We start from the raw sequence: 13176 nt of genomic DNA, 5'->3' as shown, positions 1-13176 counted from the left end.
TTCTTTTTTTTTTTTTTAAGATTTTATTTATTTATTTGAGAGAGAGAGAATGAGAGGGGGGAGGGTCAGAGGGAGAAGCAGACTCCCCGCGGAGCAGGGAGCCCGATGCGGGACTCGATCCCGGGACTCCAGGATCATGACCTGAGCCGAAGGCAGCCGCTCAACCAACTGAGCCACCCAGGCGCCCTGGGGAGCCATTGCTGCGGGACTGAGAGGCTCCCAGGGGGGCGAGGGGGCTGCAACGAGCAGGAGGCTGCCCGGGGCCAGCGGAGAGAGAGGCCTTACCGCCAATGGCGTAGACCTCCCCGTTGAGCGCAGCGCTGGCGTGGTTGGTGCGAGCCTTCAGCATGGGTACCACCGGCTTCCAGGTGGCCTCCTTCAGAGGGAAGCACCAGGCCTGGGTGGTTGACCAGGTGTCTGTCTTGGTGCCCCGGGAGCCACCTGTAGGAGAGGTTCTGTCCCTCAGCCTGGGGTGTGCAGGCTAGTGGGGGCTGGGTACTGGGGGTCCTGTCTCCTTCTCCCCATGCTGGGCCCGGGGGTGGGACCGGAGGTGGCCTGGGTCGCTCCCTGCCCCGTAAACAGGGAGGACAAGATCCGTGGTTTCAGATCTTCATCAGTGGTCACTGTTTCGCCAACCAAAGTGTATACGGGCCCCCAAGTTCTCAGATACCAAAGAGCAGGGTGACCCCGCCTGCCCGTCACACAGCTCCTTCTGAGGAGGCCCTGGCTGAGGGAGCCTAGCGAGTCCACCCCAGCTTCCCATGTCAGAACACGGAGCGGTCCCCTGCGCCCACGTGTGGACCCGTGGATTTTAAATGTCCTTGTTTTCATGTCACGGAGATGTCTGGAGAGTCCTGCCTGAGCCGGAGGGGACAGCTGATTCTCGGTGGCGTCACGGTGATCAGCTCCCCGGACGGCGCTGCTGGGAACCCACCTGTGACGTAGACGGTGTTGTTCAGCACGGCCAGGGAGAAGCCCCACTTGCAGTAGTCGGGGAAGTCTGGGAGCGCCATCCACCTCTCTGGCCGGAAGAGAGAGAGGCAGAGGGTCAGGGTGGCTGAGCTCGTTGCTGGGGCCTCCCCTCGCCCCTCAGCGCCTCCTCCCACGCGGGTGCAGGGGGTGTTCCCTCACCTGGGGAGGAGCAAGCGGCCGGACTCGGCGGGCCGCAGTTGGGGGGTGGGGTGACACCCCAGCTGCTCCACGTGCCCCTGCCGGGTCTGGCTCGCAGCGGCCCCCACCTCCCCACGCCGCCCCCTGGAGCCCAGCACACAGACCGGACACAAGGCTGCAGCCGGGGTGTGCGGGGAGGTGCCTGGGCTCTGGGGGCAGGAGGTGACCTCACTGACCCCAAAGGGATCTTTCGGCCCCTGGGTTGGGTCCCACCTCTCAGATAGGGTGAGGGGTTAAAGGGCCTGACCTCTGGTCCCTAGTGGGTTAGAACACAAACATCATTCATTTACTCGTTCCTCATCCGTCGCTCATTTCTTCGCCCTGAGCACCCTCTGTGCTGTGTGCAGCATGGGCGTGCAGGGGTCACACAGGGCATGACACGGGCCTTGCAGCACCCAGGGAGAGTCCAGACCCCCGCTCTGGTGTACCGCTGTTGGCCCTGGGGACCCATGACCTCAGTTTCGTCCTCTGTCGAGGGGGGTAGCTCCCACCTCACTGGGAGGTGCAGGGGGAGGAGCATAGACGACCCGCATCTGTCACGGGGCCACGACTCCATCAGCGGACCTGAGGATTATTGTCACTACGGCGAGGGACAGAGTCATGCACCCAACTTGGGCCACACTCAAGGAGCTACATGAGGGTAAAGTGAGACAAGAGATGAGAAAATGTTTGAAAAAATAAAAACGAGAATCTATGTGGGAGTGTCCGAGCCAACGGACACATTTTGGGTGCTCATGGAAGGCTGTGAGGAAGACCCAGGCCTCGGGGAGGTCCCCGGGGAAGATTCTGTGTACTATCTGCGACCATCTTTGGGACATGCAGAACTCCGGCCTTGCTGGGCACCTGCCCTCTGGGCAGGGACTGTGTGTCCCCCTGACTCATGTCTGTGTCACCCCGGGGTGGGGACGGCCGGGCGGTCACCAGGCCTTTGCCTGCCAGCGTGCCCCTGCTGTCCTCCCCTTGGGGGTGGAGGGACAGCTGCTCCCAAGTGCAGCCAGCAGAGCTCATCTCCTGACGTCAGCCCCCAAATCCCCTCGTCAGCCCCTGACCTGGGACGGCCGGCCTCACGCTGCCCAGAGCCCGCCAGCCGCTGACGCCATGGGGGTGGCTGGTGACTGGCCCAGTGGCCCCGGGACACCTGCCAACACTCCTCAGAGCTTTCAGAAGAGCTTCCCAGGGCCAACGTGGCCCCTCCAGAGACCCTGCTGCCCCCCACCCTTCCCCCTTTCCTGGGCAACCCTGTGATGGGGCCCCAGGCAGGAGAGGCCCAGTCTGTGCCCGTTGGGTCTGCATCCCAGCTACGTGAGGAGCCCCGCCCACAGATGAGAAACAGGTTTGGGGCTGTGAAGTGAGCGGCTCAAAGGCTGGGATTAGAACCCTGTTTGAGCTGACCTAGTCCCTGGGCTCCTACCGTCCAGGCCACTGCACCCCAGCTCCCCATTCTCCCCTTGGGGCCAGGGTTCCGTTGGGCACGCAGGGCATTTGGGGCAGCAGAACCCTTTACCCTGGGCTCCGGGGCCCAAAAAGGCCAAAGTTGGGAGCTGTGGCTGGAGGGTGAGGGGGCCACCGTGCCCCGGCTGTCAGCTTCCCCTCCCCCTGCGCTGGCCTCTAGGCTCTCCTGCAGGCCCCCTCCCTGTGAGCACCTCACCCCCTCCACCTGCACGGCGACACGAGGGGCTCGCGGGCCGCAGGGACAGCGTGCGGGCTACTCACTGGCCTTGCTGTTGTAGAAGGCGAAGTTCCTGGGGTGAGGGGCGGGCTCCTCGGCGCCCTCCTCGTCCTCCTCCAGGGCCCGCCCGCCCACCACCACCAGCACCTCCTCCAGCTTCTGCGGGAGGGCGAGCAGAGCCTGTGGGGCCGGGAAGGCTGCGTTAGAGGGGCAGGCCGCCGTATTGCGGCGTGCAAGGCCGTGCAAGGCGAAGAGCGGACGCCAGCAGGCCTCGGGGGCCTTCTCTGGGGCAGGGCTTTGGTGGAGCAGCTGTGTGTGCGCACACGCGTATGTGCGCGCGTGTGTGTGCGCGCCGTGGTTGTCTGGGGCCAGGCATGGCGGCACACGCTCAGGACGGGAAGAGATGGGGCGGCAGGTGCACGTGTGCCCCAAACCTGAGCGCTGTTCCCTCCCAGCAGTCCCCTGTACCCATCTTTGGAGCCAACCCCACCTCTGTCCCCAGTTCCTCCCCTGGGCCAGCGTGCGGCGTGCCGAACTCGGGTGGCCCTGGCTGGGCGGGAAACGCCAGGAGGCTTCCACTCTGGTTGGCAAGTGGCCACTGCTCGGGGCTCCCAGGCCCCCAGGACTCCCCTGCGCCTCTGGCCCTCCCGCACAAGGCCTGCACCCCCCACAGCAGCAATTCCGAGGTGGCCTGGTGGCACCAGCCCGGCCCACTGTGCCTGGCAGGGCCGGACAACAGCACGGGGTAGAGCTTCGCCACCTCACACCCCGACCCTGGCCCGAGCTGGGTCCCCAGGCCTGGCTCCTGAGGGCTCCTGCAGGCAGGGCCCGGAGCAGGCTGCCCAGCCACGGACAGATTCATCGGGTCTGTGTCTGTCACTGTGTCCGGAGCTGCCCTGCCTGCCATGCCCCCCGCAGCACAAGCAGGAAACGGCACCCCGTGAATGCTCAAGCAGCTTCCTAAGGGGCAGGTGGCCTGCAGCACTCTTGGCCTGTGCACAGGCTGTGCCATCTTCCTGGACCGTTTCCCCTCCTGCCGGGCTCCGAGCCCTCCCTTAAGGCCCAGGTAAGGTGCTGCCTCCTCCGGAGAGCCCCCCTGACTGGCCACCTTGCCCAGGATGCCCCCAGCCCAGCTTTGGCCTTTCTCACGCTGCCCTCGGTCTGTTTCCAGGTTTGTCCGCACCAAGCTGTGGGCTCTGACCGGGATTCGGACGGTCACTTGTGGGTTGCCCCTCCCCTCTCATCCAGGGTGTGGGACACACAGGGGCACCGGGGATGAATCGTGATGCCCTCACAGGTAATCAGCCTAAGGCAGGTAGAGCTGCAAGGCTCAGGGCATCGGGGATAGGCACACTCTACTGTCCATCCCCGAGCAGGTCGGGGTCTCCGGGGCTCCCCTCCTCGCCCTGGCTCACCTCATCGCGGCCCTGCGACAGGGCCACCCGGCACGCCTCTGACTGCTGGATCAGCGGCTCGGTGGCCAGCAGCCTCTGCACACAGGGTCTGGGCACGGCGTCCAGGCGCACCAGGCCGAGCAGCTCGGGGAGGTGGACGGCCCGGGCCGGCGGGTCATGGCGCACCCAGCGCAGCAGGGCCTCCAGCCGGCTCTGCTCCGGCTGCACCTGCAGCAGCTCGCCGGCCAGACAGGTGGCCAGCCGGTCCTGGGGCAGCCGCAGGAACTCGTCCTCCTGGGCCACCGCCTCGAAGTTCTCCCGCAGGAAGGCCCAGGCCTTGGCAGCCACGCCCAGCAGCCCCTGCTGCTCCCCAAACTCGCAGATGCCCAGGCAGTTGGTGGCGTCCAGCTGCTGCTGCAGGTAGCGGCCGCAGACCTTCTGCACGGCGGGGAAGTGCAGGCGTGCGGCCGTGCGGGTCAGCGCCTCCACGTTGCCCTGCGTGACGGTCAGCCGGCCCGTGTACACGAAGTCCACCAGCTGCCCCACCACGGCGGGCTCCACATCCCGCAGCTCCACGCGCGCCGAGAAACTCTCGGCAAAGTCGCCCGCAAACATGGCATGGAAGTAGGGGCTGCTGAGCGCCAGGAGGCCGCGGTGGCAGGGCAGCTCCCGGCCATCCACCAGCAGCGTGACGTCGGCCAGCTTGGGCTGCGAGCGCAGCCGCCGCAGGCCGTCCAGCATGTCCTGGGCGTGCGAGGGCAGGTGGAAATCCAGGTCGTCCACGTGCCGCACCATGGCCGCCAGCGCCGGCGAGGGGCCCCGCAGCCTGTCCGCTCTGCGGAGAGACGCCGGCCAGCCGGATCCTGGGGAGAGAAGGGGGCAGGGTCCGCCGGGCGGGCACGGCTCCTCCACCCGAGTCGCCCATCCTTCCGGCCGTCAGTCCTTTCCACCTTCCACCAGCCCTGGCTGAGCATCATAGCCATGCCAAGGTGTGCGGTGGGCTCAGGGTTAGTCCCGTTTTACAGTGAGAAGGCTGAGGCTCAGAGGGGGCCGGAGACCTACCCACGGCCAGGTAATCGGGGCAGAGCGAAGCCAGCACGAAGACCACACCCGGCCCCCTCCACAGCTCTGGGCTACGCAGAGCAGACCCTCCGGAGCCTGGGGATCGCTGTGGCCCCCCACCTCCAAGTGGATTCCCCTGCTCCCGGATCTGACCTTGCTGGGGAGGATGATGAGGGCCCTTGGAAGCTTTCCTGCCCCACCGATCCTCACTGTCCACAGTTACATGGAGCCTCGGGCTGCCATGACCTTGCTGGGTGACCTTGGTCCCAGTTTTCTCAGCTGCAGATCCAGAGGCCGGCGGGGAAAGGGGCTCTGTGGTCACAGTGCTCCCCACGGGCCAGGCCGTGTCTCGAGGGGGGGGTGTGCCCTCCTCACGTGGGCCGCACGAACACCCTGTGAGGCGGGTGCTGTCAGGGTTTTGCCTCATGAAGGGGGGAACCACAAGCACGTCACCTGTCCAAGATCACACAGCTAGGACGTGGGGGAGCCAGGCTCGGGGCCTATGCGCCGAACCCCCAGGTTACAGGTCCCCGGGTGTAGGTTGCTAAAGACAAATACGACTAAGGGGAACTCTCTGGACAGCGATTTCGACTCAGTGTTCGTATCACTGGATTCAGCAAATCCACTTCTGGCTTATTTAATTGTGTGCATATTCATTTATGTACTCCTGACATTTTACCCCAAGAGAGCTGCCCCAAATTTCACCCGAAGCTACCTACAACCCCTAAAAAAAGCTGCACCCCGGGACATGGTCTGTTCACCAGGGGGCGCCCTCCAGAGCCGTCAAAGGGAAGGAAAAGGGCCAGCGGGCCACGGGGACCAAACCCTTGGTGAAATAAGTGTGATCAAAATAATAAAGTCCTGACTGGGTGTTATGCACAAACAATGAATCATGGAACACTACATCAAAAACTAATGATGTAATGTAGGGGGATTAACATAACAATAAGAAAACTAAAAAAAAAAAAAAAACAAAGCCCTGAAAAGAGAACCGTGAACTGTGGGTGCCAAGGGGCAGGGAGGGCCCTGCTGAGCTATGGCGCCGGAGGCGGGAGCTTAGGCACCCCCCGCAACCCCCACCCCACCGGTGCCCCTAGAGAGCAGGGCAGGACCCCGGGAGCCCAGCCAGGACAGGACAGGTCAGGGGCCCCGGCCAGCATCCCTCCTGCCCGACCCCCTTCCAGGGAGGCCCCCTGGCCGAGTGAGGACAAAAGATGAGCCCAAGGCCACTGCCCCAGGCCTCACATTCCTGTCACCCCTGGGTTCCCGGTAGCTACCACCGCCCCGGGAGCCAGTGGGCAGGGTGCCCACCCACCTTCTCATGGGGCCTCAGCTGCATCTACTGACACCTGCCACCCTCAGGTCCCAGAACCAATGGGGTGGGGGCTTCCGGAGAGTCTCAGAGCCTCAGCCTGGTGCCTGTCCAGGCCGGCAACGAGGAGGGCTTCGGCGGGCAGGACCCAGAGGGCCTGAAGCCAGCAGCGGCTGGGCACTGGACACTGGGGTCCCGGCTGCGGCTGGAGGGTGTGGTCGGCCTCCCCATCGCCCACCTCTCCAGCCAGGACACCGAGGGCAGTGTGCCGGCTGAGCCCTCACCGTGCCCCAAGGGGCCCAGCTTGACCGGGGCTGGGGGCTCTGTGTCCAAACACCCAGCGCTGTGATCTCTATGCCCCGCCGGTTATCCTACCATAACCTGCCCTCCCCTGCAGCTCCCTGCCCCAAATCCCACCTCCCGTTCCCCGATGCCCACACTCCAGAGCCCCTGGGACCCTACCTCTCAGTCGGCCCCTGGACCTTGGAGAACTCAGGCCGGAGAATAGGACTTCCCAGCCAGCGAGGGGCCCGGAGGGCCTGCTGGGCTGGGCTGGGCTGGGCACCACGTGGGGATGGACAGAAGGGTATTTTTAGCACTGTCTGCATTGGGAGGGAGTGGGGGAGGGAGAGAGCTGATGCTTCTCCCAGGCTGTCTGCTCTGAAAGCCCACACTGGCCCCGTCAGGAAGGCTGAGGTCTCTTGGACCCCAGGGACCAGGACGGACAGCAGGAAGCATTCCAGGGGGGGACAGTGGAGCCTGGGCTGGAGACTCGGGGGGGGTGTGGAGGCCCCAGCTCAGGGCCTGGGTCAGTAGGGCCTGACAGGCACTCGCTTCTCTAACGGTCATTGACAGGTGCCCCAGTGGCCTTTTGTTCATCTCTCAACCGCGGGAAAGTGACTATCACAAGGAAATGCAGATTGGTGAGCAAAGGCTTTCTAAACTTGGGGTCCGCAGTGGTGGTCGGGAAGCCTTTGGTGGTTAAAGCGGGGCCCAGAGAGGTAAGGAGGCATCCCTGAGTGCTTTGCTGGGCTGGCGACAGAGACACTGGACCCGAGGCTCCCGGTCACAGCGTGGCTTCGGCCCTGGCGCGGCCCTGGCGTCCTCACTCGTCGTGAGAACCAGAGGTAGCAAAGAAATAGGGTCATCTAAAAATACAGCAGCGGTGGCCTGCAGTCTCCCCCTCAGCTCTGGGTTCACAGTGGTCACAGGGGAAGCCCTCACAGCTGGAACCCAGCTGGACCCAGGCCCCGGAGAGGGGGTCTCTGGACATCTCTTCTGCCAATGGTCAGAGCGAAGCTTCCCAGCCGAGGACGTGAGTGTTCACCTGCAGCCCGGGGAGGCCAGGTGAGGGCCTCCACCTGTCGCCCCTCCTTCCGTCACTCGCGTGGGCCTTGCTAATACCACTGTTCCCCAGTCTGGAGGGTCGGGGAGGGCCGAGTCTGACGAAGGCCTCTGGCTACCCCCCCAGAGACTGGCCTGACGCGGTTCCAGTGGGGGAGGCTCCCAGGGCGACAGCCCCCACTCCTGGCAAAGTTAGGTGATTTCTTAAGGGTATCGGGATATCATGACAGCTTGGGTCCTGGACAGGTGACCCCTGTCTGGCCATCATAGCCGCTGGCCCTGCTCCCTACGGGATGGCTGTGAGCTCGGAGCCACAGTTCTGCTCTCACGGTGTGTGCGGTCTGGTTAGAACTCAGTCCTTACACAGATGGCGGCCACGACTGACTGATGACAGGTTTGCAAGGTGCTTCCAAACTCTGCTGACTTGTGCTTCCTGATTCCATGCTGCCCTCCCCAGCCCTGCCCAGCTCGGTCATAGCCCAGCTCATCCCTTCCCAGTCTGCCCGGTTCAGCCCAGGCCAGCCCAGCCCAGGTCAGCCCAGTTCAGCCCGGCCCAGCCCAGCTCAGCCCAGTTCAGCCCGGCCTAGCCCAGCTCAGTTCACCCTAGTTCAGCCCAGCTCAGCCCAGCCCAGCCCCCGCTTCAGATGGTCCCAGGATCTCCCTGCTAGCCTTCAGCATCAGCCTCATGTGGTCGCAGAGGGAAGGCGGACGCTCATGGAGGTCTCCAGGACCATCCTGGGGAGGCCACTAGAGGGGAACAGAGGCGTCATCCCTGCTCCTGTCCTTGTAGCCACAACACAAAGGGTTAATGTGTACCCAGCCCAGGCTGGAGGAAAGAGGACAGGGTATTCTGATGACAGGCCCCTGTCACCGGGAGCTGCCTCCCCTGGAGGCCTAAGGAACGTGGGGAGAGCAGACCTAGCGCCTCACATGACCAGTCAGTTTGGGAAACTCGACACCAGGCACTGGAAACAGATCTTTATCAACAGATTGCTACAGAGTGGTGCAATCTTTAAAAATATGCTGCTTGTTCCTGCTCATGATGATAAAAATAACACATGTTCATTTGTGGAGCATTTGGAAAACATGAAGCAGAACAATTCGACCGGTAGAAGACAAGCCCCACGAACACACGGGAATCCCCCCGCCGGTCTTGCCCGCGTCAACGTTCGGACGGCGGTGGGCGTGTTTGCGCATCCTGTTTCATCGTTTTATATTACAGCCCCAGCGTTTCTGATGCAATCGGTCTTTGAAAATAGGATCTTCAATTTCATCAAACTGTGACCATATCACACTTTAAGAATTCGAAGGGACATCCAGTCATTCCTATTAATGGACATTTGGGTCGTGTCCGTTTGGACTATGAGAAATGATACGGTGCCGCCTCTGTGATTCAGAGTCAGAGGGTGAAGTCCCCGAGTTAGGGTGTGTGCTCATCTCTAGAGCTCGATGCACCTTCCGGGGGGCAGGCTGGCATGGCGACTGGGGCGCTTCCTCCAGCAGGAGGGCACCCGCAGGTGGTGAGGCCATCTGGCGCACCTGTCCTGCCCAGCCCCTCCTCGGGGGTTTTAGAGCTTTACCTGCTTCCGGTATCTCTTATTCCATCTGGGATTTTGGGGGGGGCAGGGGCTGCCCTAACGTCCTACTCCCGCCACTCTCAAATAGTTTACCAACACTCTGGGGACTACTATTGACCATTCCTTCTTTCCCCCACGGATTTGCTGTGGCGTCTTTGTCTTAGGGCAAAGTTTTCTGTGTGAAGCATCTCAGCTTTCTCTGTTCTGGTTTGTTGATCTGAGAGAAAGGTATTTGGGGGTCAGAACCACCTGGTTTGATAGACTACTGCTCTACAATTATGAGACTTCATATCTAAAATGACTCTTCCACTGCAATCTTGTTTGCTGTATTAGTTATCTGTTGCTGCATGACAAATGACCCCCAAATCTAGTGTCTTCTAAGATTTTATTTATTTATTTGAGAGAGTGAGAGCTAGAGAGATCACAGAGGCAGAGGGAGAAGCAGACTCACCGCTGAGCAGAGAGCCTGATGTGGGGCTCGATCCCAGGACCCTGGGATCATGACCTGAGCCAAAGGCAGATGCTTAACGACTGAGCCACCCAGGTTCCCCCAAAATCTAGAGTCTTAAAATAACAAACACTTGTGATCTCATGCAGGTTCCTGGCTCTGGGAGCACTTTAGCCAGGGGTTCTGCCTCAGGATCTGTCCTTAGTTGACACCAAGGGATCGGCCATCATCTGAGGGCCGGACTGGGGTGGGAGGCCTCACTTCTCCCTGCACAGGCCTCTCTTACACATGGCCCCGGGCTTTCCCCAGAGCTAAGGGAGCAACGAAGATGAGAGCCTTTACTACCTACTTGGAAGTGAGAGCCATCTCTTCTGCCATATTCTGCCGTACAACGTGGGGGGCACCCAGGATGTGCTATGGGGACGGGGTCCCGGGACGGCCTTCTTGGAGGCCGGCCTCACAGTTGTCCTTGTTCACTGTTCCTTTCAAATGAACTTCAGAGTCATTTAAAAAGGAAGGAAGAGGGGCACCTGGGTGTCTCAGTCGGTTAAGCGTCTGCCTTCAGCTCAGGTCATGATCCCGGGGTGCTGAGATCAAGCCCCGTGTCAGGCTCCCTGCTCAGCGGGGAGTCTGCTTCGCCCTCTGCCCACGCCCCCCCCCCACTCATGGGCTCTAGCTATCTCTCTCTCTCTCTCTCCAATAAATAAATAAAAATCTTAAAAAAAAAAGGAAGAGACTGACTCTGCATTCAACCTATGCATTGAGGTGCGAAGAGCTGCGTCGTTAGCCGTAATTATTCTAGTCATGAGGAAAAAGGTGATGTTCTTTCAGCACCTTTGATACACCTTTATTTTCCTTCATCTTTGTCCAGCACACATTTATGGGCCAGAGAGAAAGAGGGGGTTCCCTCTCTCCAGTATCTCTGGTATTTTGCTAGCTTTTTGGGGAGCTCCTGGGTTTGCACCATGAAAAAGATCACCTCACTGAGGTCTGCAGCTCTGGATGCCTATATATGGGCTATTGGGTTTTTGCCCACTGGACGACAGGCTTACAGGCACCAAAGCGGCCTCAGAGCTGAGAGTGTGGCCTTGCTGGGGTCAGCCTCTGACTCCTGCAGGAAACACCTGCTCCCTACAGGGGAGCTGCTAGTGGGCTGGGGGTTTCCAGGCCTCTAAGCACCAGAATCACCTGGAATGCCTTAGAAAAACACAGCTTTCCCAGCACCAGCCCCGGCTGAGGGACTCAGAATCCCTGGGGCCACCGCCCAGACCCCTGGGAAGCAGAGTCTGCAAAAGGGCATCTGGGGAGTCAGCTCTGAGTGCCCAGCAGAGGCTCCCTCTCCCTCCTCCCCGGCCTCAAACCTGGGTCTGAGCCACCACCTCACCCCTCTTCTGGCAGCCCACCCTGACCCCAGAGCTTCCTGGAACCCAGGATGGTTGTGGGGCGCCCCCTGCTGGCTTTGGTCCCACCCCACCCCCGAGAAAGTCCCGAGGCCATGGAGGGACTTGCCCAAGGCCCCCGGGAGTGAGTAGGGACACCCCAAGTCAGGTGTGCTGGCCCCCTGTCCAGTGCTCTCCTGAGCACCCTGGGCCGGCACCACCTCTGAGGTCAGGCCTGTGTCCACTGCCCACCCCCTCCTGGCCGCCCTCCGTGGCCAGGTTCTTGGAACAACATGGTCCTGTGGGTGGCTCAGGAGGAGCGAGGGAGACATCGGACTGTCTGGCACCTTTGACACCAGGGCTCCCCAGCCCCACTCTCAGACCTGCCCCCCGCCAGGTCCGGGCAGCGATAGCGTCCTGCAGACGGGCCCCCATCTAGCTCAGTCCCATCTGGGGACCAGGAGCCTGGAGGTGGCGCCCTGCTCATTACAGCCCGCTCCATCTCAGGACAGAGACCCCTCCCACAGGGGACCCGTCCACCCTCTCCCGACCGTGGGAGTGGGCGGGTCAGCACCACACCCTCTTCTGCAGATGAGGAAGGGGAGGCTCTGTGCGGTAAGGATGTTGCCTCTGGTACTGCGTGGAGCTCAGATCAGGACTGGGGCTCGGTGCCCAGCCAGGGCCGGGACTCCCTCTAGGCGCAGGCGGCTCTCCGCTCGCTGCGGACACAGGGGCGACGAGCACAGTCGTGAAGGCAGCGCAGGGATAGGAGGCCTTCCGAGCAAACTCACCTCCAGTGGCGGCTCCAGGGCAGGGCAGGAGCCCGAGCCAGCGCCCCCTCCCTTCCCAGCGCTGCAGCCCCGACTCCACCCTTCCGGAGCGTCCCGGCCGGCTGGCTGGGAGGGCTCTGTGCCCCAGCCGACACCCTGCCTGCCGCCCTCCAAGCTCTGCAGGCAGGTGAGGACACTGCAGGGACCTCTGTGCCAGGGGCCGGGGCTGCCGGGAGGGGCTCCCGGACGCACTGCCTGCGGGGGCCACCGCACAGCTGAGCTACGCCTGGCCCCCACGGCCTGGGTGGGGACCCATCCTCTTGGCTATCATGGGGGCGGGGGACAAGCCGCATCCCATGGGCCCCCCGCGGGGCTTTGTCCCTAGTGCTCCTAGTGCCTGTTCCCTCAGAACGCTGCGGCCCTGGCGACCCCCTCGGAGGAGATCCAGCTTCTCCCTTGGTCCCTCGTGGAGAAGGCTGGGGACGACATCCAGGGGCCACAGAAAGGGACATTCCCCCTTTCCCTCTGCCATGTGTCCTCTAGGTCTAACAGCTCCCACGTGAGGGGGAGGCGCCAGTCTCCTCTGCTCTGAGCTCCCTTCAGCCACTGCTTCTCTGGGAAAAATCCCTCACGTCCCTGCTCTCCTGAGCCTGCAGCGGGGGCCCTGGCGCTGCCTTGGCCCGCGGGGCTGGGCAGCTGGAGGACGGGACAGGAGGCGCACGGGGAGCCTTCCCTTCGGGGACCAGCTCCTTTGCAGCCCTGGGGTGGGGGCAGGGCATGGCAGCAGAGCCTGCGTCTGACAGCCGGTGGCTGCCCTGGCTGGCCGGCACCCCCACGTGGGCCATCTCTCCACCCCAGAGAATTTGGGAGGGCCTGGCAGGAAGCTCCAACCCGCAGCTCTCCCAGTTCACAGATGGGGACAGGGGCCTGGGGAGGGGAAGGGAATGGTCCAAGGTCACTGGAAAGAGGCGGACAGAGAGGCTCTGGCCGTGGCTGGGGCCACCAGCGCTGGAGGGACGGGGGGGGTCGGACATCAGGGGCACTGGGAGGA

The 13176-nt window shown here is 62.6% G+C and overlaps 1 protein-coding gene across 1 annotated transcript in view; it reads right to left on the bottom strand.

Annotated features, from left to right (window-relative positions):
* KLHL30 (kelch like family member 30) overlaps positions 1-5028 on the bottom strand; it is an 8892-nt gene extending 3864 nt beyond the window's left edge. The window contains exons 1-4 of the mRNA XM_021679012.1: positions 4255-5028; positions 2884-3019; positions 935-1021; positions 286-441 (exon numbers count right to left, since the gene is read on the bottom strand). Of these exons, the coding sequence (XP_021534687.1) occupies positions 286-441; positions 935-1021; positions 2884-3019; positions 4255-5028 (1153 nt within the window). The remainder of the gene's footprint in view (positions 1-285; positions 442-934; positions 1022-2883; positions 3020-4254) is intronic.
* Between the last annotated feature and the right edge of the window lie 8148 nt (positions 5029-13176).

Source organism: Neomonachus schauinslandi, chromosome 3 (assembly GCF_002201575.2).
Source record: "Neomonachus schauinslandi chromosome 3, ASM220157v2, whole genome shotgun sequence".
Classification (NCBI taxonomy): domain Eukaryota; kingdom Metazoa; phylum Chordata; class Mammalia; order Carnivora; family Phocidae; genus Neomonachus; species Neomonachus schauinslandi.
This window is presented reverse-complemented; position numbering and strand designations above follow the sequence as displayed.